The sequence below is a fragment of the Bombus impatiens genome, unplaced genomic scaffold (genome assembly GCF_000188095.3).
Source record: "Bombus impatiens unplaced genomic scaffold, BIMP_2.2 scf_0049, whole genome shotgun sequence".
In the NCBI taxonomy this organism is placed as follows: Eukaryota; Metazoa; Arthropoda; class Insecta; order Hymenoptera; family Apidae; genus Bombus; species Bombus impatiens.
In genome coordinates, this window is record NT_176468.1 from 709,687 (window position 1) to 735,651 (window position 25,965).

Below are 25,965 nucleotides of genomic sequence, written 5' to 3' on the forward strand. Positions count from 1 at the left end.
ACACCTAATCTTACATTGCATTTTAAATGTTACATGTGCTTCCCTGTGAAACTTATAACTCTGACTTACATCAAAGAAAAGATTTCCTCTTTGCTTAAACTCTTTTGCCCACCCACCAAAGAATTATTAGCTCAACATTGAAATAATAACAGTAGCTTTTCCGAATCTATTATTTTTTTCGACAAACGTACATACATACAGTATGTACTTTAAGCGTTTATCTGCGATTATTTCTGTAACTAATGGAAATATGAAAAAATTCTTTAGGTGAAAGTCGTATGGTATCAAGGGAAACATATCATGATGATAATTGTTTGGCCTTGAGATAATATTGGAATGAGTTGTACAGATCATTTTTGAATTTTCAAATAGAATCCTACATTTTAATTGTATATTCTTCTGTAGTTAATATCGAAACCTTTTCAGTTGACGTGCCGTTAACATTAGCGTTACCCTTATGTGCACCACCTTGAAAAGGCTACCCGTATAATCTCCGTTATTTTTGTAGATCAAAATAATTGACTTGAGCCACGTCGATTTAATTGTTTTTATTAATTACCATACGATTGCAGTGTCATCAGTACCTATATATTGTTGCAATCTTGTAATTGGAATGAAGAAAAGAATTTCGTTATAATAAATTAGTCTTACACTAAGAGTAAATATTAGTGAATTTTCATGTCATTTTCTATTGACATCACAAAGGATATATCTTAACAAACACGAAGATGGTACCCCATTGAGGGTAGCCACCCACATGATAATCAAACAGATAAAAAATTCTACCAAATGTCCAAATTGGACAAATTGTGAATGTGAAATTTTAAATAAAAAAAAAAAAAAATTTTCTATTGAAGAGAAAGTTGAATATGTATTATTCCAAGGCGATGGATTTTTATCTTATTTTGAAGTATGCAAAAGATTTTATGAACATTATCCTAATTGATTAAAATCAGATGTTACTTTTCCCTGAAACACACATACAAATACATAAAATTCATTCTTCCTAGAGCCACCATACATACAGGTCTGGAAACTCTCGTGGTGGGAAGAACGATGATGTCAATTTATCTGCAGTAGGGTACTTTAATCGAGAAGTTAGTAACGTCGTTGTGTAACGCCATCGTGTGAAAATAACTCGTACCCTGTTGTCTTGTCGATTGATCGAGTAAAAGGGGGGACGGAAGTAAAAACCAAAACCGTGATAATGATAATAGAGAGCAACTTTTGTCTTACATATATGATTATTATGATTATATTATTATTATTTTGTATCTAATTTAATATCCAATAAGTGTTATGTAAAATAAATATTTTTTTATTATTAAAAAGCTTTGTAAATTCTAAAAGTATACTATAATTTTGCTTCTTTAGTAAAAAATTTAATAATATTGAAATGTTCCAATCGTGAATAATGTTTTGGAGGTGATATTACAGGAAATCGGGTCTCAAGTGTCGCAATTATGGAGAGATAAAATGGTGTACATCGAGTAACTTTAAGAGATCAGATCTTTAAAACGGCGTATGTAAATTACATGTGTAGGTATTGTTTTCTCGAAAGATCTCGAAATCAGCTACAAGAATATACAATAAAAAGTATAGGGTTCCATTTAAAAATTCAAAAGTGATTTTTACAGGTCATTTCAATTTTATCAAGATCAAACAATTATCATCATGATATGTCCCCCTCGATACCATACAATTTTTATCTAAAGAATTTTTTCGTATATTTGGTAATTACATAAATAATCACGTGTAGAGATTTAAAGCGGACATATTGTATGTATGTGTCTTCATGTTGCTGAATGTATATGGATTTATAGACTATGTGGATGGTTTACGTTGAATATATGTATACATATATATATGTGTCAATCGTCCTCGAAGAGATAATAAATTAAATGTTAAATGATATTTATGTAAATTTATTTTATATTTTGGATTTGAATTTAGTTTGGATAAGAAACTTATTACCAGAAAATAAAAGAATAAGAAGTGGGATTAGACCGGTAGGAATGTACTTAGTTGAATAAAAATCCGTTAACCTGAATTCCCGTTATATTCTTCGGGTTTTATTCATGGATTCTTCTTCTATCAGGTGTACGTTCTGTCACGGTGCGTAAACATCGTCTCTTGTTAGTGATACATATAGTTCAACAATCTCTTAATTTAATAACGAAGACTTTTCAACATCCTCATTATTACACTTCAGTAAGTAATTTATTTAGTTCATTTAATTGTTGACTGAAAAATAAATATATATGCAATATTCTGAAATAAAAATCGCTAATTTATTTTGATTATAATATTACGTTTCTTTATAAACAATTAATCATTTAAAAAAAAAAGAAAGAAAAAACAAGGTGTTTTAAACACTATGATATAATTTTTATTTTATTTGTATCCTTTTTAGACACATATGCAAGTCGTTAAATTAGGTTACCCATTTACTTAATTACCATTTACTAAATTGCTTAAATAAAATACAAATAAAATAGAAATTATTTCATACTTTTTTCAAAAATTCTATTATTTTACATTTTGTAGTGAAACGATCAGTATTACGGGATCAATGTAAAATGGTTTTCATTGTCGTTAATAAATTTATTTCTATCTGCTTATTATTTATTTCAATTCTTAAATCTTATTAATGAATAAAAGATTATATGGGATGTCTAGCCCAGCATGTAAATAAGGAATAAACCAGCTGCACATTGCCATTGACATGATGTTTTGAACAGTGGAAGAAGGATATTGCTATAACTTAATAGTGTGTCACATATCATTTCGTAATGAAAGTGGACTTATGTTCAAAAACAAAGCCGCAGAACAACATTTCCCGTGACGGAAACACGATAATATTAATTAAAAAATATTATACTTATATTATATTAATTAATAATATATTAACTAATATTAATAAATCATATTATATTAATTATAATATGTATAATAATTAATTAATTAAATTATATTAATTAAATATTTATATTAATTAAAAAACGTAATTTTAAAGCGTTCGCCCAGGCTAGTGTTTTGGAGTTATGTTGGAATTACCCGCTGATATCCTGCACGTTTTATTATATACAAAATTGTAGATATCATGTCAGAGTTTCTTCTCTGTTCATCCCATGTTCTGGATTTATGTTTTTATCCTTTTGCTCATTTACAGTTGTAAACGTTGTAATTCTATACATTTATATCGAGTGCCGGTAACGTGGGAAATGATCATTTGCAAAAGGAGTTTTACCAATCAAAATTGTTTTACTGTATAATAAATATATTAATATGTAGAAATTAATATATAGAAATATTATAGAAAGTACTATGCTTAAGATATCTTATACATCTTTGTGTATTATGCGCATTCTGTGCATTTTTTGTATTTTCAAATTTCGTATAAATGCATAACAATCAATAGATTGTCTATTGATAATGCATAGAAGCCAATAAAACTGTTAGTCAATTTCCATAATCCGCCTTGTTACAGAGTAAAAATATAAAAAAATGGCCCTTGAGTCACCGAAATATGAATACTTGAACGAAAAAGATACGAAGGAAATGTTGGAATTATTTAAAGGTGAAAGAACAGGTTTTGTTTTAGTAGGTCCAAAAAAGTGGTTCTTTCCCTATAAATATACGATAGAAGGTAAAGGATTTTATAATTTTAAGGCAAGGCCAGACGATACGTGGGTTTTATCCTATCCAAGATCGGGTAACTAAATATGTTTTAAAAATTTTTATCATTGATGATAATAAAATAGAATTCTAATTCTCAACATGATTATTATTTAAGTTTTTATACTCTTCCCTTTAAAAAAGTACCAAGGTTAAAGAATTTAAATGCTTGTATGCACAATGTCAATATAATCGATATAATTCAATTATTTCGGTTATCGATATCTTTTAAATTTAAATATCAAAAGATAGTATACTAAGATATCTTTAGAATAAATTTAAACACTTTACTTTGTTTCTAATTTATTCCAGGAACGACGTGGACTCAAGAATTAATCTGGTTATTGTCAAATGACTTAGATTTTAATAGAGCAAGGACAGAATTCTTGACAGAACGATTTCCATTTTTTGAGTTAGTATAATAAATTAAATTAAGTTAATGAAGTCTTAAGATAAATTAAAAATTAGCAGACGATATGGTGATTGTAGAAGTTTGTCGCTGGTTTTCATAAAACAGTAGTTTCTAATATAACAGAATTAACAGTTATATAACATTACAATACTAATGTTATATGAATTCATCGTCCCTGAAAAATTATGCGATTTATTCCTGGCTAATATACAATATCCTGTGACCATAATATTACGTACGAACGACATGTAATTATATAGTTAAAGAAAAAGATAGAATGTGAAATTCATCTTACATTAAAAAAAATTTTTTTTATTTTATTAAAAATAAAACAATTTTTACAAGAACGGTTAATAGTTCCATAAGCAAAATCTAAAATCATACGTAGAAATATTTTAATGTATAACAGATATACATATTGCAAAATGAAAATAACAGTGTTGCATACAGAATTTATTAACGCAGCTGCAAATATTATTTCTAGATTTAGTATGTTTAATCATTCAGAGGTAACTCGAGAATTGATAAAGATGAATGAGGGAGATAAAGACAAAGTAGAATTTTGTAAAAAGATTGCTGAGCCAGGGTATGAAGTCTTAGCAAAATTGCCTTCAAAGAGATTCATAAAATCACATTTTCCATTTTCTTTGTTACCAAATATTTTGGACAGTGGTTGTAAGGTAAACTTATAGTTATGAAGATGTTATATTGTCTTTTATTGTATAATTTTATGTAAAATTGTATTATTTCGTGGAAGATAGTGTACGTTGCAAGAAATCCAAAGGATGTTGCTGTTTCTTGGTATTATTTAAATATAGGTATTAAAACTCAAGGATACATAGGTGATTTTCCAACATTTTGGAATTACTTTCAGAATAATCTTAGTAAGTATTACGTAAATTTTTAAATACTCATACTAAACCTAAATAACAAGATTAACAAATTTTATAGAACATAAATTATGTCTTATATAATCCCCTATATAATCTTTTTTTTAGCATATTGGGGTCCATATTGGGAACACTTAAAGGAAGCATGGGCAAATAGAAATCATCCAAACGTTTTATTTATGTTTTATGAAGATATGCAACATGTAAGATAAAACACGATATTTGAAAAAGATTAATCCTTTTTTAAAATTTCTTTTATTCGCATATTTTTAGGATTTTTCAAAAGCAATTAAAGAAGTTGCTAAATTTCTTGGAAAAACTTATACTGAAGAACAATTAAAAGAAGTAGCAGACTATTTAAATGTAAAGAATTTTCGAAATAATCAAATGGTGAATTTATCAGAATTAAACGAATGTGGTATTATAACGAAAGGAATATTTGTCAGAAAAGGCAAAAGTGGTGGATGGCAAGATATTTTCACTGAGGAACTTAATGCTAAAGCTGATAAATGGATAGAAGAAAATTTGAGAGGAACTGATCTCATTTTCCCGTATTTTAATAACATTAGTAATAACTAGAACTGATAATTCAAACAGTTAAGATCGTTTAATTATTTTTTAATATTTTTAAGAAAAAATTAGAAAATTTTGGTTAGGTAAAAACAATGTGTAAATACGTGTATCGGAAATCAAGGATATATAGTCGAGAATGCAAAGCAAGTCCTTTTTCATGACTGGAAGACTGGGAAATAAATTATTATTGTTATTGTTAAGAAATTCTGTTAAATAAAATATATTTATATATTCCAACCTCTTTTTTTATTTGGATGAATTTTACAATCAATTCTCATTGAGAATTATAAGTAAATAATTCTAAATATTTGTACGCAAAAATGGTGTACTTTAAATTATATCAATGTATTAAATATTTACATATTGTACTATAATATATAAAAGGAAAAAAATATCATTTATAAAATTATGACTTTACCGATTTAGTTGAGGAGTTTCATATTTTGCACATGTTACATTTATACGAACTATTACATTAGTTTTAAATGCATGACGTAATTCTTTCTCTATGTAAAATGATAAGCATTTAACCTTTTGGGCCTTTGATTTTAATAATGTCTCCACATATCTTTTTTTAGGACAATTTAATGTTACAACAGTATGAATACTACCATCATCACCCAAATCAAAATGTTCTGTTAGTATTTTTATATTATATGGCATTTCATATGGAAGTATATCCATTAATTTAGCTCTAACTGTCTGTTCTATTATAACTTTAGCTGGTTGATCGCTATAACATCTTTCATCATATTTCCAATTACTTACTCTAGCTGAGTCGAGCAAATAATTCTACAACATATATTTAAATATAAAACGTAAAAAATTATTGAAAATTATTTTTATCATAATATTTATTATAAATTACCCTTAAATCATCCACACCATCTCCATTAAGTGCAGATATCATAAAAATATCATCAAATTTTGGATAATTCTCTTTGTTTATTAATTGTCTTGTAACTTCTAACAATGCCATCTTTTCTTTTAATCTATCTACTTTATTAAGAATTATCAATAGTTGTGTGTCTTCTCTTTTTTCCTTTATATAATTAAGGACAAAATCATCAATCTTATGTCTAGTAAATACATTAGTTACATCTTGTACTATCCCAATAATATCTGCTTCAATGAGTGCAGTTTTAGGATCATCTTTGAATGAATCTGATAATTTATAAGTCTTTATGTCTTTAGATACTACTAATCCAGGAGTATCCATAAATACAATTTGAGTATCTCCTTCTGTATATATTGCTTCTGCTTTGTGCATTGTAGTATGAACTTTTGAAGACGTTGGACATATCTGTATATTAATATTAAATATTAAAGATACTTATTTTATATTAAAATTATGAAATAAATAAATTATTCTAACATGTATGAAAATACGTACGCATCTGTTTATGAGTTTATTTACCAATGTACTTTTTCCAACATTTGGTAAACCTAAGATTGCAACTTTGACTAATTTTTTGATTCCCTGATATAAGTCTGATGCATTATTTAATGCAGTTTGATCATTTGATATTAACTGTGCTTCATTGCTAACATTCGAAATAGCAGAGCAAAAAGGGGATCGTTTAAAAAAAGATATGTTAGATTGAAGCACACGTTGTTTGATTTTAAATGAAATCATTATGCCAATAAAATTAATAACACATTATTTATTGAGATTATAAAAGGTCTAATAGGTTAGGTTTGAACATTCCCGTGAATAAACTACGGTAAATTAATTTATCAGCATTATTTACAAATGTTAAAACATCATTCTTACTACATCAAGTAATACTTTCGATTCTATCAATTTATATTTACATATAGAACAATTCAAATGTTTGGCAATAATCATACCGATGATATGCCAACTTAGGCACCCTTAGATATGCCAACACAAACTCAATACGCTATTCAATTTATAAGCTAACTGCGTAACTTATTTCAATTAATTGTTAGCATAAATTAAAGTCATATACATATATAATAATTAAATGCTTCACAAAAAATCATTACAATTTAAAATTTCTAATTAGAAAATGAATTAAACATATTTGTCATTTCTTTAAAATAGAAAATATTAAAGACAAAACATTTATTTTTCAAATGTTCGAACTTATTTAATAACATGTAGTATGATATAATAAAATAAAAATTAAGAGATAATAAAGAACGGAGTGACGCATAAATATGTAATAAGAAATATAATTTACTTCCAAACCTTTTATTTAAAAATTACGTTTGAATGTTATTTCTTTAGTTTCTTCGTGTGTTATACATACACATAAAATATTATTATGATTGAACGTAAAAGAAAAAAATATATTTTCATTGTTAAATAATTGAGTAATATCAGATAATATTCATTATTTTTTATTTCAAATAGATTATTTGAAAAATTTATTTTCTTCAGTTCTCTCTTCTAACAAATCCATGATGTATATTTCATCTGTGTTGGTACACCTGATTTTAAATTGACAATGACAAAATTTCAAGCTGCAGTTCAGTCATTATGTATTGACGTATGTTATTCGAATCAGATTCGAATACAAATTCTCGTTTGGCTGTATTGAATTTTTCAGAATGTTTATTAAACGTGATAAAAGTTCTTAAGATAAGAGAAGATAGAAATGTATAACTTTTTTAAATGCTTTAAATATCTTCTTTACGAATGATGAATAACAGAATTGCTTTGATGCGATGCATCGATTTAAAATGTACGGGCAATGAAACTTGAACTAAAACCATCTGCAACCTTTTTGTGAAGACTTTTATGAAAGTGGCTCAGTTTCCTATAGTAGTTGATGGCCAAGTCTCATAAATAGCAATGGATATGTAAAACTGTTCAAACGGAGCATGCATTTCTGGATTAACAAACCGGCGGGCAGGTATTACGGTTTCACTGGCCGCCGATACCCCGCCACACCTTTGCCAAAGACCCGCTTGAGTAAGAAAATATTTTCAATTTCTTTTTATAATACATAAATTTATTTATTACTTATGATACCTACAAATTTTGGTGAAAATTGTTTAATATACACAACAGCAAAATTGTTAATCTTCTTCATTAAGTAGACCAAATGATCTTCATGCTTATATTTGTTGCTTTTACAGATCAATCTAGATATAATGCAGATTTGAGACAAATGGTTACTCCACTTCACCGATTTCAAAATCTGAATGCTGTGGAAAATACAGCTGGTCCTAGTAATATGAATACTTGCAGAATGATAAGAACAACGATAAGACCAAACAATGAGACACAACATTTTCCAGTTGGCTCTACTCAACATGTCCAGCTAAACAACATCTCCAAGTAATTAAAGAAAAAGGTCTACTAAGAGGATTCTGAGGAACATGTTCTTCTTATATACAGGGTGACTCACTTATACATGTCTATCACCAGAAAGTACTTATAAATGATTCGCCCTTAATGATAAACTGTTATGAACAATATGGATGTTTAAGGGACTATTACGAATACAATAGCCAAAATATTAAAGCTTTTATTTGTTTACAGTAATGTAACAACTGCTGGGAATAATCAATTGATATTATCAAATACTACATCAAATGGAACAAATAGAAGCTTTTTGGACTTTTCGGAATTTAATGATGCAGAACTTGCAAGTTACAGATTACGGTGTGGTGTTTGGATAACGTTTGTGCTTGTAACAGGATTTGTGGCTGCTGCAAAATTTTATTTCAGTAGTGGAGTAAGTTGAAGCTAAAATTTTTTATGAAGTAAACGTTTTAATTTCATTTCTTTATTATTAATATTGAACATTTTCTCAACAGGGTCAAGGTATAGAAATATTCGTATTTTGGGGTCTATTAACATTATTATTATTTGCATGCTTATACTCTATTTTATGTTGTCGACATCATCACAATAGTCATGAAGAACATCAAATTCAAGAGGAGCGCATTGCATCTGTGACTGGTACAACTCCAATACCTAATGAAAATATTAGACCTATTTCTGTAGTAAGACAGAATCCACCACCACCCTATCATATTGCTATTTTGATTCCCTCGAACAATCTACCAGAAGAAGCTCCACCACCATCTTATGACAAAATTATGCGTTAGATTAATATTAGTATATTAATATAAAGCTATATAAAATACTATCACTATTTTTCATATACTACATTTTCTAAACATAAAACATCGATACACAATATTATCAAAAGTGCATCATTAACTATAAATATTTCATTTCCAAGCTTTTGATTTGTGCAAACAAAGAAATGAAGAAAATTTAATGAAAATATTAACAATTTTTCTAGGCTAGGAAAACTTTATATCTGTGATACAAAATAGTAATGTAACATCAATGTCGCCCATGGTAACATTTGCAACTTAAAGAAACATAAGAGGCACTGTTGTGGGCATTATATACAATGTCTGATTGTGAGTCGGAAAGTACAACTGATGTCCGCGATACTTTATGTTTAATGCAGTACTAATATATATTTTCCTTTTTTATACTCGAATAAGTTTATTTAAGCGAAATACAAATATACAAAATGATTTGCTGTAGAAAATGAGTAACGTTTCTTCACCTTTAAAGAAATTTTTCATTATAAAATATAAACATATAAGAGAAACCGATGTATTACGATAAAATTGCAATTCACGTTGGATTAATATATGTATTTATTTATAAAGTGAAAGTACTATTTATTCAATAAAATAAAATTGAAACTTAAGTTAATTCATAGAAAATAAGCACGGAGTCATACTAGAGTCATATAAACTGTTCACTTTTCCATAATCTATCAAGTTTGAAATAAATCTAAAATCTTTTACTATGAATTAAAGTACAATAACTCTATTATATAATAATTTAAAAAAGCATAGGTTAAGTATAGTATGTGTTTTATAATACTTAATATTACATAATTGTACATAATATAGATAAGTGTGTACATACATACACGCGTAATGTTTTCATGCTCCAAAATTTTTGGCTATGACACAAACTTAATATACATATATATGTATATGATTTTATATAATTTTTCTTTGTCAATATTGAAACTCTTTATGCAATAACTGTGCTTTATATTTGAAATAAACTTATATAATATATATCATCACATAGAATATCATAACTAATAGTTACAACTAACAATGACTTTCAAGCTATGTTTCCGCATATTAAAATGTAGCTTGAACCAAGGAAAGTATTATTCAATCTTTTTGTTTTATTACTTCTTCAATTTAGTATACCAAATGTGTTATAAATTTCTAAATATACTACACTTGTATAGAGTTGTTAAATAATTATTGAGTGTAGGTGCTTTTTTTTTATGCATAATATGGCTAAATATTTTATTATATCATTTTATTACACATTAAAATAAATATAATTTAATCTTAAAGTACAACCATGTAATTGCACCAATACATAAATGATGTATACGAGTAGAAATATAAAAAGCATAAAAAAGCCTCTAAATTTTAAATTCAAATGTCACCTTTATACTATTTTTCTGGCTTCTTTATATATAATCAAAGCAAAATATTTTCAAGAAAAATGATATCATTAATAAATCATTATGTTCAATACTTCAAGTTGAAGTAAAAGATAAAATTATATATATATAAACATATATAAATAACAATATATAATACTTAATATATATATATATGTATATACATACTATATACGCATTTACTAAATAAAATCATATTAATTTTTTAATCAACTACTTTAATGTAAATATAAAAAATGTCTTATTATAAAAATTCTATTTCATTTCTAAAATTTAACAAATAAATATATTTTATATTATAAGATTAGAGAATTTTTATAATTTGAAACATAATTTAAAATATGAGAGAAATATAAGTAAAAAGGAACTTATTATCTTATTTTGAAATGCTCTAAAGCTAAGAAATTGAGATTATTAATGCATTTACAATGTAAAAATAAATTCATTTGTTTTTACATGCAAAATATATGATATACTTGGTTTTGTACCATCACAAAATAAAAATATACCAGATGGGATAAGATTTGTTAACTTCAAATAACATATTATGCATTACAAAGCATGAATTATCAAGTTGTCTTTCAAAAATTTCATGACTACTACACAGACATACAAAACCAATATTTTACATTATTTAGAATAATTTCATTTACTCTTAATAAATACATTATTACATTATCTTTAGTGATGTCAAACAAGCAATTGTATAGTGCTTTTTTACTAAAAATATCAAGTTAATGAAATAAAATAGTTTAGACTAAAAATAGTTTAAAAAAATAAGAAACTACGTTACTAATTAAATAGATGTCAATTTGGTGTAATAATTTGTCATTTACATCTGTGAAGGCACTTACACAGTCGCAAATATTTACATATTTATCAGTGAAAGTTGAGAATTATAATACCATCATAGTTTCTCACAATCAATATTTGTAAAATCAGTTCTGTAACTCTGTGTAATAGAATTGTACGAAAGACTACACTTGTAAAAATGTCATTCGTTATTTAATAAAGTCGTAAAGTTCTTTATCACTTGGTGCAATTTATAATAAGTATAGATCACTGAGATTTCTTCTTTTATATTAAGGAATGATACCTCATGTAAGAATGATATAGAAATTTCAGTGCTAAAGCTAATAATAATTTACTTAATAATATGCATCGTGTTTAAACTCTTTGGATTTCAAATAACTTTACATCAGTATCATACCAAATCGGTGGTTCGACATTCCTTAAATATATAACGCCCCACATATATGTTCTAAACCAAGCAGTTGTTCCTGCGTTTGCTTGATATCTTCTAATAAGAATAGGGTGTGGTACTGGTAATAAGCCAACTAATGTACCATGTTGCAAAAATTTCAAAATTTCGCTTTCATCAGTAAGTCCCCTAAAATATTAAAAATATATATATATATATTTATATATATATATTATTGCAACAAATTACTAAGAAAAATAGTAAATTATACTCACTTATCAATGCATATCTTCTCAACTTGAGGTACAAGAACTTGAAGCAATCGCATAATAGTTTGTAATGGAAGTTTACTTTTCCATTGATATACCCATTCGCTAGAAGGAACCCACTGATTTATATTATTAGAAGAATTCATATGTTCTGCCACTCTGATACCTCCTTTCTATTTAATCGATAAGATAACATGTAAATAGTTTATGGACGTTAAAGAAATTTGTTAATGATTTACACTGTGATCTTACCGGTATAACAGAACTTTTAGAAGTAGAATTCATTAAATCCTCTGCAGCATTCACATTATTTTGATGATTAGGTTTTCCTACATCAATATTTACTGAAGGACTTAATGGATGTGCAGACTCTTTCTCAGTCATTTTTTCAATACCTTTGACAGAAATAATTCATAAATTTGTTTTTCAAATAATATATAATAAAATAAAGGAATATACCTGGTGTTTCTAATAAGGTTGCTTTCAAAGTTCCAGGTTCTGCAGGTTGCGCAGGATGTGAACCTTCCATTGCTGCTTCATTGACATTTTCATTAGATGTACTAGCGGGTACATGTCGTCGTTGTCTTTTACTGAGAGATTTTGCGATTGTATTACAGTCACTTGGTAAATTTGCTAATGCATGAAACACTTGCCTTTTACGTATTATAGTATAAACCAAGTTACTATTTCCATCAAATTGATACTAATAATATATAAATTTTGTTAACATTTCCTTCTTCTCTAGATATTAAAAATTCTTCCTTCAATATATGTAAAAGTTACCTGAATGATATTGTTAAAGATTTCCAAAAGAAAAAATACCAAATGATGATTGGTAGGTGCTGAAAATAAAAACCATGGAGTGCTAAATGCTTCAAGTAAATGTAATAGCTTAGTACTAGCCACCATTGATAGAGTTTTAAGGTATGGAGACACATTGACTAGAATTGTTAGTAAACAATCAAATAATGGCTGTAATCTTTGGTGTCCGGTTGTGATTATCTTGTGAAATACAGTGACCAACAAATCAGCATGTGTACCTGCAAGTATATTTAGAAGTTATATATTATTTTTAAATAAAGTGTATTAATACTATACTGCACCTGTAAAAACGGGAATATCCATAGGTACAGTAGCTGTATATGGTTTATTCAATCTAACACCGAAATTACGTTCTCCACTCAATAGTAGTAAAATAAATACACCTATATGCATTAATCCAACACGAGCTGCAAAATTTTATTAAATTACTGTGTATAATAAAAATACTAACTTAAATTTAGTAAATTATTAGAATTATAAATATTTACATTGATCTGCACGTGAATCATTTAAATGATACAATATAGGTACTAGTACTTCAAGAACATCTGAACTTTTTAGTACATAGTATAAAAATTTCTTATTATAGTCACACATTTTCCAAAAAAATACCAATAATTCTTGGTGGAAATGTACTTTCTTAGTTGAATTTGGCAAATACGTCTGCATTAATGGATTATTTAATAATCTTGTAATACCTTTTAATACAAACTGAAAATCTGAAAGTAAGTTTGTTATAAATCATGCTTTTATTCGATCATTTGTTTAAAATACATGTAATTAAATATAAAAATAAATGTTACCTTCATCTCGGTGAATTCGACTCAGATAATTAATGAATAAATTATCTCCAATACTTCCTTCTTCTAATGGAGTACCACCACTAGTATCATGATCTAGTGTTACTATAAGGATTTGTAATGCAACATCAACTAATGGTTCTAACGAATCAGTAAATAACAAATGATTGTATGGCACTCCAAGTCCAACTGGATCATATGCACATACTGTATTCAACAATGATGTGAACATAGGTAAAGCATGTCTGTGTTAAAACATGGAAGGTTTTTTACCAATTTATTTTTATGCATTAGAGTATATATAATAACTTCGAGTTACCTATTTTCAGAACTAGTTAAATGTTGAATCCACCTGTTTGGAGTCACTGACAAATCCAAGGGAGGATTATACATGGTTTCACTGAAGCAAGTGAGTAATAACTTTAATAATTCTGTTCTGTTCGAATCTAAAATTGGATATCTAGGAGGTGAATGTGCAAATCCTACACCAGCTTCCCAGATATATTCACAACTATCTATAGATTGCAGTTCTTCTGCTTTATCCTACATAATTTCAAACATTTTAGTAACACTCTGAAATTTTCAAAATTTTCAAAAGACAAAAAAATGCTTACAGGGCCAGATTTTCTATTTGCAGCTACTGTAAAGTCAGGACAAAATAGTAAATCCTAAAATAAAAATAGGAATTATAACAATATAACATTTCTTAATATTTTCTACTACTTTTAATAAATAATAAAATAAATTTATTATTTTAATAAAATGTATCATGTATCTTACACAAAGAGCATTGAGTAATGAATGAGCCAATGGTATACTCTCTTCATCTTCTTTACCAGGTAAACTGGACCAAAAGAATCCCTTCCAATCAGGATCCTCAAAAATATATGGTAATAATCTTGTTAACAAGCGACAACAGTTTAAAACAGTTTGTTGTTCTCTCTGGGTTCTACAACTATTATCAACTGCTTTTACTAATTTTTCCACTGCTTTGTAACACAATGTGGCTAAATTAGAAGGAGCTTCTTCTCTTAGTATTCGAATTTCAGGTGCAGGGATTAAAGTAAAAATATCTTGTACATTAGTCACGTTTTCGGACCAAAATTGGTCCCAGAAATTGTCATCTGAAGCATCAATCACCTATAATTAAAAAATAAAAATGTATTTTTTTAACCTAAGTAGTAAATTGTAATTTGTTAAACAGTTTTATGTAAAATTTAATTTATTTTATAGAAAAAAAGTTATTAATTTTAATTAAAAGTTATGCAAATAGCAAAAAAAGTTGTATATGTTTTAATGCATCGAAATGTCAAATATATCATATGCTGCTGAATGAAATAATAAACAATAACTTTTACCTGTGTCTTTGATGTTAATTGTACAACTGCTTTTCGAAAATTTAACTTTGTGTCAGCATTTCCCATGTTGTTCTATTTTTTTGTCGATTTAAAGTAAAAAGTTTAGTACTAAAATACAGGAACGATTTGTTTCTCTCTAAACCAGAACGATGACGGTCAACGCCATGTTTATGTCCTAATAGTGCAGCAGTGTTACCAATATATCTTTATTTTTTTGAACTATAATTTCATTATTTTCGTTTCATTAGCATAAATATACTATAGTACTATTCGAGAGAAATCTCCGGTATTATAGAAGAAGCATGGCATATTTTTTAAGAAAAGCTTTATTTATTTTTCATATTTAATGATTTCAAATTGCTCATATAATCAAATCAATATTTTAACAAAAAATATTTTAAAAATATTAAAAAATTGCCTCTAATTGTTCTATGGACGGTTTTATACAGTAATATATTGAAGAAAAATGAAATACAATTATCTTAACATAACTTTTTATTTATTTTCTATATTTTCCTTGAATCCATACTCTGTACATTTTAAGTTGCTTTCCTCTATTAATTTGTAATCTTCTATCTACAAGATTTTGCTCTTCTGCGAAACCACAGCTTGTAAAAAGGGTCCTGATTTCTTCTGTAAATAAATATTTTATTTATTTATTATTTTTATTTATCTTCCATTATTGAACAAAATACCTTGGGTAAAAAAATATACTCTGGTCCCATCGCCTCGAAGATAAAAATTTTCTGCAAGACAACTGCCCTTCTTAAATCTTAATTGAGCTAAATCATATCTTCCATAATCTCGAAATAAAACTAATCCACCTGGTTTTAAATACTTATGTATTTGTTGTATAACATGCTTCATTCTGGAGAAATAAGATGTAATTATGTAACTTGTATTTTCAACTATATGAACATATATAAATATTTAATTAAATATTTACTTTTCAGGATGTATAGCTGAAAGGACAAATATCAGCACTATAATATCCAAACTTTCTGGTGCAAAAGGAGTTTCCCATTTCTCTTGTATTACATCAAGAACAAATGCTTTGCATCTTTAAATGAAATGTAAGTAATATGTTACTTATATATGATTGCTATAATATGTTATATTAAGATATAAGACTGTACCTGGATGTATCATAAGAAGAATTCTGCTTTAATATATCTATTGCTTTATCAGAAAAATCACAACAATATACAAATAAGTTTGGATCTTTATTATATAAAAGTATTGGAAATACTGTGTTTCCTACTCCACAACCAATTTCTAGAATTTTATTTCCATTCTTATTAGGTAAATCAAGAATCTTTATATGAGATCCTTGGTTATTTTCACTTGTGTTTTCAGTTGTAGATCTCAGAGGTTGTTTAACATTTTGTTTTACAATATCAGCAGCTAGCTCAGGAAATTCTGTAAACAACCAGTGTCTATCTTTGAAAAATCTGCAACATTAAAAGTAAAACTCTTCTTCTTATATGCACTGTTTAAAGAAATTGTAGAGTTTATAGTTAACTCATATATGTACTTATTTTCATGTATTCCATAAAACTTATCCCAATATTTATCAGCCTTGCTCTCATATTCCTGAATTCTTTCATCTGATAAAATTATGGTCGAATTTTCATTCACTTTTAATTGAGCTAACTTTTGCTGCTCCTCATCCCACACAACATTGTCCCTTTAAATAATATATTGTAAAATGATAATATATCATCATTAAATAATATAATAAGTCTATAATATAATAAATTAATTCTTTCTTTAATGAAAATTGATGTTTTCGGTGTGTAAAAACAATTCAATTTGAGAAAACCATATTTTATAGGTTAGGATTTCAATAACCCAATTTTATAATTTTCTTTATTAAACATATATAAGTACCACGCGTTATGTTGAAATATATTGTCACTGCTGGAGAGGACTCTGTTACCAAATTGTGGTCTTTTATCATTTAATTCATTTTGTTGTAATTTTGGTATACTTTCTTCCATTTTTGTATCACGTGTTTTCTGCAGAGCATAGATGCAGCGTACAGATGCACTATATAAGCGGATAATATGTATGTTAAACTAGAAATCAAAAACTTAATAAATCATGATGTAAAATAACAAATTGATAAAATAATGCAATCCTATTTATTTTAATCAACTATATTACTAAATAAAATTTAACAATTTTACGAGAGCAAGTTACAGATATTTTAGGAAGTATTATAACTGTTATTCGTAACATAATTGACATACATAAATAGAATGCGATCATTTTTATACCAATTACTCTGGGCTATTTAATGGTTATTTCCTTATAAATTGTAATAAATACTGTAGATCTACACCGTATGTGCAATAGGACTTTTGCAGATCAACGACCTAGGAGACAGATATAGGTTGAGGGCACGTGGTATGCGGAAACAGGATGGGTGTGACGCAGAGGGTGCAGGTTGAGGGTGGTATGTTGCGTCATTGGATGATTGGTACCACAGGGACGAGGCGTACGTTTGTCTTTTTCCATCTGAAAATCAATATTATATTAAAATGTATAAAAACTGTATATATTATATACAGTAGTTTTCGATACGAAAGTATCACATATATAAATTATAATGCAAGGTACTAACAATTAATATTTCAATAATAAAATTATTTATATGATCTAATATACTAAACGGATTTCAGATTTTTTATCATTTTTCATTTTAACTATTTAAACAAAGTTATGTTTAATATATATATATATATATATATGTATTTTTTAAAGATAGTTATTGGTGGATATCTAAAGTATGGTAATTAATTAGGAAATTTATTAGTAATAATAGATTTTAAAAGATAAAAATAATTTAACTACATATTTAAAAAGAAATTAATTGAAATATGTAAAGTTATCTGAAATTATGTATCTCAAATTCATGATAACACGTTGCTAAGGGACTACAAGTCCCGTCTTCCGCTACTGCATGGTGCTTCATGGCTCGTCGTGGGTGGCTACCGTGATGTCCTAATCCCACCAAGTCCCTAGAGGTGAGATCGATACATCCATTTCTCTTTCCCTCATGTTTTCACGGGGGTTAGTACTCATCGATTTCAGCCGACTTGAAAAAAGCTTAAAGTACAGAAAATCAAAACTTTTTGTAACAGATTTTTTTCATAACAAGCGACAAAAAATGAAAATATTATGAAATAAATGTATGACATAAATTAATACACTTTCAAAGTATCAATATAAAAAAATCTTTTTGTAACACATTAATAAAAAATGTTTTCTATTAGTATATCTAAAATGTATAGAAGTCAAGATAAAGTGTCAAGTGAAAATGGAAAAATAATCAAACATGTATTATTTTGAAAAAAATGCAGTCCATGTAGCAATAACTATAAGCAGCTAGATAAGTATTCTATTTATAACGCATCATAAAGTGAGAGAAAATGGAATGTAATTAAAAACAATTTTCGCAATATTATCACAGCGTACTCTAGGATCGTACAGTTCTTAGTGTGAAAACAGAAAGCGGACGGATTTGCGGAGACAAAGCGCGAATGGAAAACATGCGCACAGAAAGCTACGCGAGAACAAAAGGATAAACGAAGAACGATGGAGACAAAGACTAAAACGTAGGACTAAAAACGACGGGAGGAAAAACGACATTTTTTCATATAGAATTCCCTCAAAATTTGAAGATAGCTTAAAATTGAGAAATTAATCCAAAGGAGAAACAAACACGAACCTAACAAACTAAAACTACCCTAATAAACTACCTCTCTTTTCAAACAGAATTATCATGCACAAGTACACACTAGTAAAAGAAAAAAAATTTCTTTAATTTTATATATTTAAACATAATATAACTTTTTTTATCTGTTTTATATTATGTTCATAATTAGTTTCAGGATTCGAAAGAAAAAGGAAAATGAAATAGAGCGACAAAGTACATATATTCTTCGGGTTTCGTCGCCTCTTTTTTAGACGAGCTCACGAGCATTGTGTTCGATAAATTTAACGCGCGCACTAAACTCGAAAGCGCCTATTGACATCAAGAAATTTACAGGAACGAAGGGTCTCTATGTTAACAGGACAAGAATGGTAGAAATATGTATCTGTATATATGTATATATATACATATATATATATATGTATGTATATATATGTATATAGACGTAGTATAATAATATATACAAATTATATATATATATATATATGTATGGTATGTGTGTATGTGTACGTACCAAAGTAGAAAGGGATATGGAGAAAAAATGAGAGGAGACTGCGAGAAAGAGGGAGGCAGAAAAAGAAGGCGATAGAAAAAGATAAAAATGTGGATAGGGCAGGGAGAAATGCAGAGATCGGATAGAGATCGAGCGAACAGAGAAACAGGAAAAAGGGGATGGCAAGGGAGACAGAGAACGTGAGAGGGAGAGAAGGAAGAGTGAGTAGGGAACTCTGAGCGCCGCAGCGCTACGGGGTGGTTGCCCTCGTCTGCGCTTTGTGGGAAATGCCCGCTCAATAACGCGTAGGTCCTCGTCTGCCCCTTCTCACCCTCGGAGGCATCGCAGCAAGGGCCACTGCCCCAAAAGGCACGGCCACCCATCGAATAACCCTTATCCTATCTCTCCCTCCTACCCATAAGACAGTTCTTCGATTTTCTTCCTCCTTCTTCTATTCTTTTTCCTCTTCCTTTGACCGTCTCATACGTCGAAAAAGATCGAATCCTCGCCCTTGCACACAGACCTCGTGTACAGTCGCCGAAAAGACAAGAGGAACTGACAAATATCACTGCACCGATTAATCTTGCGGTCTGATTTGCGTTTTCTAGATAGCAAGGTCGACTTCTACCGAATTGAAGATCATAAAGCATACTTTCATACTTTCTCTATATTATTACTGATATTATTATTATCAATAAAATATAAATAATGTAATTTAATTACAATTAAACAGTTGTATTGTGCATGCCCTTATATGTAACACAACAGGGGCGGATTGGCCATCGAGGAATTTGGGAAATTCCTGGTGGGCCGGTACAGATTTAGGGCCGCTCTCTGCAGAATCTAATTAATGAACGAAAAATGGAGGACTAATCATGTCGGTAACCTCCTGGTAAAAATTTAAGTTCCAGCCCGTCCGTGACTAGCAATAATTTCTTTAACATCCACCTGCCACTCTTAGAACAGGAGAAGAATACATCTGAACTAAAATTTGAATTAATAGAAAAAAGAAATTAAATTACTTTTAATATAAGGTGATGAAGGTGTCTACCAGGATCAGGATATTAAATGATGCTAATGTCTAAGAATATTGAGGTAATTAGTTATTTACTAATATTTTTTGTAAATTTGCGTTAAATTAATTTTTATGTATTTTATAAATGGGATGTGTAAAGATATTTAATTGCATCCTTGCATTTTAGCTTTTAGGGGAAAGTGGTCGATATCTGCCCAGTATTCCGAGTTACCTCACCCTCGTTTCAGGCATGGTGGAACCCCCAAAGATCGCTCGGGCAATGACCTCGAGATTATATATTCTGCCGGTATAGGGTGGTACAGGGTTATTCCCCTTGAATTTATCCGCGAAGCTGTATCTTTTATCAAATCGTATTGAAGCCTGACGAGAAAAAATTTTAAATATTTATTAAAAATGAAAGAAAAATAAAACAAAGAGTCATAAAATAAAAAATACATGTCAACATAATTAGAGTAAAAATAAAAAATTAGAGCCTGTTTAATATTAAGGTACTCCATTAATATATATACGTATTACATTCAAGAATTTCAAAGGATTATAACAAATCATTGGTTCTAGATAATTCATCCTGCTATCAACTTTTGCGTTTTCCCACGTCTAAGAATATAAAATAGACCGTATCGTTAATTGATTCATTTCATTGAATTATTTGACGACCCTTCTCGTAAAGAATTGGCTTGCATAATAATTCTACGTCAAAGAGAGTATTGGCATCGGTTATATGTAGTTTTCGTAGCGGATGGCATTTATAAGCCATGCTCGCTACATCCACCACCTACCGGATCAATAAGTACTCTTCTTGTTTCATAGGAACTGTTTCCTTCTGCACGATCTCTCCGTATTGTGATAATATCTAACATTTCATTACAACAACGTATCTTTATGTGTTAATACATACTAGCGGAACACAACATTCTGAATGTCGGATAATTATGCTGCCTTTTTTTCGAAAGAACTCACTTGCTTGTAAATTATAGAGGAAATCATGCGATGCGTTTCTCGGAAACACGTATTATAAAGCAAAGATAACAGGGGCGGAATTCAGAAGAGTATTAAATGACAAATTAACTGTGAGTTATTTCTTTAATAATGTCAAAAGTCTAAGAAACTATAGATTACTCTTGCATTTCATATTTTGCAAGTTTTTCCTAGTTACATATAATCGGTGATCCAGAGTGAATGTACTAAAATATAAAAATTGAGAGAAAGACTTTCAATTTCTTTAACAATAAGTAATCTTTTTGCTTGTCTTCAACCCTTGCTTTCTTTTATTCTATTCAATTTATTAATTTATATAGAAACCAGAGGCCTACGATTCTCCATTTCTCTTGTGTCCTTTATTTAGAATGGCGACGGCCGTATTTATAAAGGGATATCTGAAAGAAACTCATTCCTTTCATTAAACTGCTTTAATAGGAATAAACAGTTAGAGCGTTAGGGGATTCAACGATCGATACATTCATTACGTGCCACTTTATCAATGGGAGGTTTCTGAGACGCGCTAGGAAAAAAGTCCAGGGAAAGCAAAAACCATCTATACTTCGGTCGGAATAACTCCGATTCGGATTTTACAGCATGCGTGCAAATAGATGCGTAGATACCGGCCGCTCGTATCTATTTATAACGGCGACGGATCGCGGGGCAATTGACCGCGTGGCCTTGACTTCCTGTTGACCCAAGTGCCCCTAGGGAATTTTGGCGTACATCGTGGAATTTCTTACCATGATATTCGAATATCTCGTCTAACCATCTTTTTCGATACCATTTCACTCAGTATTTACAAAAAATATATATATAATTTTATACATCAAACAAATATATGTTATAGTTATCAAATAATATTTTAATATACGTCCTAAGTTATCTAAAAAGTATTTTAAAAATAATCATTCTTATATATCATATTCGTCCATTTATAGTCTCGGCGAATAAGACTGATAGTGGCTAAGAGTGACGCATGCGTGGAAACGACGATTTTTAATCAACATTGATACGGTCTTTTGGGACTATCACTTTCGGCCTTTTCATAGCGCGATCGACGAGTTCCCATGTGGTCCAGCATACTTCCAGCAATTATCTACAAAAGCAAATAAAAAAAGTTAATATAATTTAAGAACACTATTCTCTTTCCAGAAGATAATCGTATATACAAAATTAAAATTTTATATATATGACAAAAATTAATTTTTCATTTTTTAATATTATCATATACATATATACATACATACATATATACATACATATATATATATATATATATATATATAATATTATCATATACATATATATATACGGTCAAAGCGTTTCAATTATAGAAAATGCAAAGTGTAGCTATTGCAACGAGTATTGGCAACATATCTGTTTTCTAATGAAACGTTTTTATATTAGATTCTACATTTTATATTCTAGTATCAAATTTTTGTAATCACATGAAAGTATTTGCAAATGATACGATATTTAATATACTTAAATCTAATTAATTAGTACGTAAATACTATATCAAATACAATATCGTGTCAATACTTTTTGTAACCGTTGTTGTAGATTGCTTACAGATTTCTTTCTCTCCATACCGAAATCGGGCGTATCGATTCTTCGCGAATAACTTTGTTTAGCTTACTTCAGTCTAAGTAGTTTTTTTCTGCAATCGGTAGGAAACCTGTTCGTACGAGGAACGGAATGTCTGAGTGGCTGCCGTCCTCTCATCTCCGTGCAATTCCACGCGTAGTAGAACGAGTCGACCAGGTGAGATCGTTCATTCTGCAAGAGACATTTTTGTTTTAGTCCCTTCCTCCTTCTCTGAAGGCGACTCGCCGTGGCAGGGCCTGTGAAATCGAAGATGGAAAATGGCCAGGCCAGGAGGGGAAAGTAACGGTACAAGGGAGGGCATAGTTAGCACTGAAAATGAAAAAAAGATAATAAATCCTTGGACAAACCCTAGTAATAAACCCTTGGACAAACAATATAAGTTGAATGTATCGACTGAGCTACCTCGATAGAAAAGTTACGATGTCATAAATATTCATTAGATGTTATGTATCAAGGTAAATGTGTAAGATTAGAAAGAATATACAAGAGAGACAAAGAGAGGTAGTTCGTAGGAGGTTGTGGAGGATGTCGAGAAATGAAGGCCAACGGCCTTGACCTTGTCCGTGACTTCGTCATGAATGAGAGAGAAAGAGAAGGAGAGATATAAGAAAAGACACCGTTCAAAACAAAGTGGCCTGCTTTCTTCAAAATCGAAGATGCTGTATATGGTTGACAAGCAAGCAGCCAAGCAGGTAGACAGACAATCAGGCAGGCAAGCAAATTCAGGTAAACGGCCAGTCGATGGTAATGACTACATAAATCTCCAGGTTTTAGCGCCTTGTAAGTGCTCTGTGGAATTTGTATTTAGAGGTAAAAGAATTATGTAGTTACCGATTTATCGGTTCTCGGTTTCGTTTGGACAACGAAGAGTGCAATTAATTAAGATCCATACCATTATGCGATACGAAGAGTCGATGCGTCATGTGTGCTAATAGTGAAACTAGTGTAAGTACCTACATGAATACATATTCTAATCTATGGGTTATATATCTTAAGAAAATATAAAATTTATTGTTCGGCAACGAATTATTTATATACCGTTTCTTATATAACTAAAATGATTCGTATATGATTTATGGCTTTAAACGATTCATAATTTATATAAACGTATAATATCATATTTATTTCTTACTAAGAATGGCGTAGTTTTATGTTCGGAACACTTGACAATGGATTTCGAAGACACGTTATATGCATGTCTTTGGCACGGTTTGTATTTATTAGAGAAATCACAAAATGATTGGTAAGTAGTACATTTTTAAGTAGTTATATCAAAGTGACTTATTACTCGTGCAAGTTGTACTGATACGAATGGAAAGATTCTTGCAGTTTTTTCAAGGCTCTCGCGAAGTAAAAACGTATGTTCGGATATCTGTTCGACGTATATAAAGACAATATTGTCATTATCGAAAGTAACGTTTTGATAATACATGCTTTCTTGCCATTGTAGATCTGCATGATAAGTTTAGTAACAACATAATTGCTACACAAATCCGGTTTACAGATACTTTCTTCGTTACGATGTATTTCAGAAATTGCACACGATCATAACCTATCCATTCAATTTATATCGCTACGTAGTTGTGTAGGCGACGAAATAGGATATATGTACAAGACCGATCGAATCGAGTTTTCCAATTGCTACGCCACTGATCGAGAATCTAGGATTGGAAATGTAGAGGGCATCTGTGAGTAGTACGGAGCTATGGCCAACAGGCGGTAACCAGAAAGAGAATTTCGCTCGAACATCATAATAGAACGAAATAGTGAAGAGTGCAAGTGAAAGATCGATTGAAACTTCCATACGCGTTGCTTTCCCGATTGATCCACATCGAACGTTACCGTGGCGTTTGTCTAGGCAGCATCTCGATGAATGAGAAATGTCGATGACCGCAAAGGAAATTACCGCGATTTGCTGTTGAAAAGGGGGGAAAAAAGCTAGGGGAAAATCTCGTCTCCTGACCTCGAGGGAGTAGGAGAAGTGAGTGAGGTCGTTCCACGATCGATAACGCGAGTCTCTCGCGGAAAGGTGCGAAAGAAGCTCGTCGGGCATCAACGAAAGGGCCGAAAGAATCGATCTCTCATCCTATGAAAAGAAAGAGAGAGATCTTAATATCTACCGGGTTTTCTCCTTTAGTAAATGGTCGGTGAACAAGAAGAGAAGAGTCGGTCGGTACTCTATCTCAGGTAGATTTCTACATAAGAGGGCATATGGCACACATGTTTATTGCCGTATCGCGAAGGGTCGCGTATACGGGGGTGAGTATACCACCCGCCACTGTCTGTCGTCCGTTTTCTCTCTCTTCTTTTTTCATTCTCTTCCCTTGTATCGTGCTTCGTTATCGCTCTTCGTCTTTCGCGGGGCGCTGTTGCTAGCGGTCTCCGTCGAGCTTTCGCCACTCGTTCATTCGCATGCTTGCCAACTGCGCCACGCTGAAACTCATCAAGAAAACCGCGGTGATCATAGCCCTCTCTCCTCTACGTCATTCGTTTAGGCTGTAGTTTCCCTGTCTTTATTGGACGGACGATTGGTACATTGGTTATCTCTTTGTCGCGCTCAACGAACTCGTAAGATATCGCTCGTATACGTGCTGATACGTGAATGTGTGTTGAGTGGCGGTCGTGCAG

At 29.8% G+C, this 25,965-nt stretch overlaps 5 protein-coding genes and 1 long non-coding RNA gene across 8 annotated transcripts; 3 read left to right on the forward strand and 3 right to left on the reverse strand.

Moving 5' to 3' along the window:
• Positions 1–1,910: 1,910 nt before the first annotated feature.
• Positions 1,911–5,782, forward strand: LOC100747712 (sulfotransferase 4A1). The gene is made up of 8 exons (XM_012391417.3): positions 1,911–2,024; positions 2,099–2,211; positions 3,491–3,715; positions 3,991–4,090; positions 4,575–4,770; positions 4,848–4,974; positions 5,089–5,183; positions 5,254–5,782. Exons 3-8 carry the CDS (start codon positions 3,508–3,510, stop codon positions 5,557–5,559), a joined length of 1,032 nt encoding a protein of 343 aa, XP_012246840.1. The 5' UTR covers positions 1,911–2,024; positions 2,099–2,211; positions 3,491–3,507; the 3' UTR covers positions 5,560–5,782.
• A 165-nt stretch (positions 5,783–5,947) lies between these two features.
• LOC100747834 (GTPase Era, mitochondrial) lies at positions 5,948–7,434 on the reverse strand. The gene is made up of 3 exons (XM_003485318.4): positions 6,947–7,434; positions 6,422–6,856; positions 5,948–6,345 (listed from the first exon to the last, which is right to left on the reverse strand). The coding sequence occupies exons 1-3, from the start codon at positions 7,187–7,189 to the stop codon at positions 5,968–5,970; spliced, it is 1,056 nt and encodes a 351-aa protein (XP_003485366.1). The 5' UTR covers positions 7,190–7,434; the 3' UTR covers positions 5,948–5,967.
• Positions 7,435–8,028: 594 nt separating this feature from the next.
• LOC100747954 lies at positions 8,029–9,899 on the forward strand. Its single transcript, XM_003485319.4, has 4 exons — positions 8,029–8,494; positions 8,662–8,863; positions 9,068–9,263; positions 9,346–9,899. Exons 1-4 carry the CDS (start codon positions 8,404–8,406, stop codon positions 9,637–9,639), a joined length of 783 nt encoding a protein of 260 aa, XP_003485367.1. The 5' UTR covers positions 8,029–8,403; the 3' UTR covers positions 9,640–9,899.
• A 1,983-nt stretch (positions 9,900–11,882) lies between these two features.
• Positions 11,883–15,697, reverse strand: LOC100748075 (protein HID1). The gene is made up of 12 exons (XM_003485320.4): positions 15,502–15,697; positions 14,924–15,283; positions 14,758–14,811; positions 14,463–14,686; positions 14,147–14,388; positions 13,832–14,062; positions 13,625–13,750; positions 13,305–13,561; positions 12,981–13,224; positions 12,774–12,916; positions 12,528–12,694; positions 11,883–12,441 (listed from the first exon to the last, which is right to left on the reverse strand). The coding sequence occupies exons 1-12, from the start codon at positions 15,565–15,567 to the stop codon at positions 12,219–12,221; spliced, it is 2,337 nt and encodes a 778-aa protein (XP_003485368.1). The 5' UTR covers positions 15,568–15,697; the 3' UTR covers positions 11,883–12,218.
• A 281-nt stretch (positions 15,698–15,978) lies between these two features.
• On the reverse strand, positions 15,979–17,769 carry LOC100748196 (tRNA N(3)-methylcytidine methyltransferase METTL2). Its single transcript, XM_024371294.2, has 7 exons — positions 17,754–17,769; positions 17,392–17,550; positions 17,036–17,188; positions 16,638–16,952; positions 16,448–16,561; positions 16,197–16,369; positions 15,979–16,134 (listed from the first exon to the last, which is right to left on the reverse strand). The coding sequence occupies exons 2-7, from the start codon at positions 17,499–17,501 to the stop codon at positions 16,001–16,003; spliced, it is 999 nt and encodes a 332-aa protein (XP_024227062.1). The 5' UTR covers positions 17,502–17,550; positions 17,754–17,769; the 3' UTR covers positions 15,979–16,000.
• LOC117152357 lies at positions 17,760–21,161 on the forward strand. 3 transcript variants are annotated; one of them, XR_004462714.1, is made up of 4 exons: positions 17,760–18,119; positions 18,438–18,530; positions 18,977–20,807; positions 20,915–21,161. It is a non-coding gene; the product is annotated as an uncharacterized LOC117152357 (long non-coding RNA). The 3 variants fall into 3 exon arrangements; XR_004462715.1 differs by lacking the exon at positions 17,760–18,119 and having other exon boundaries at positions 18,340–18,530; positions 18,977–19,600; positions 19,742–20,807; XR_004462711.1 differs by lacking the exon at positions 17,760–18,119 and having other exon boundaries at positions 18,340–18,530.
• Positions 21,162–25,965: the final 4,804 nt, after the last annotated feature.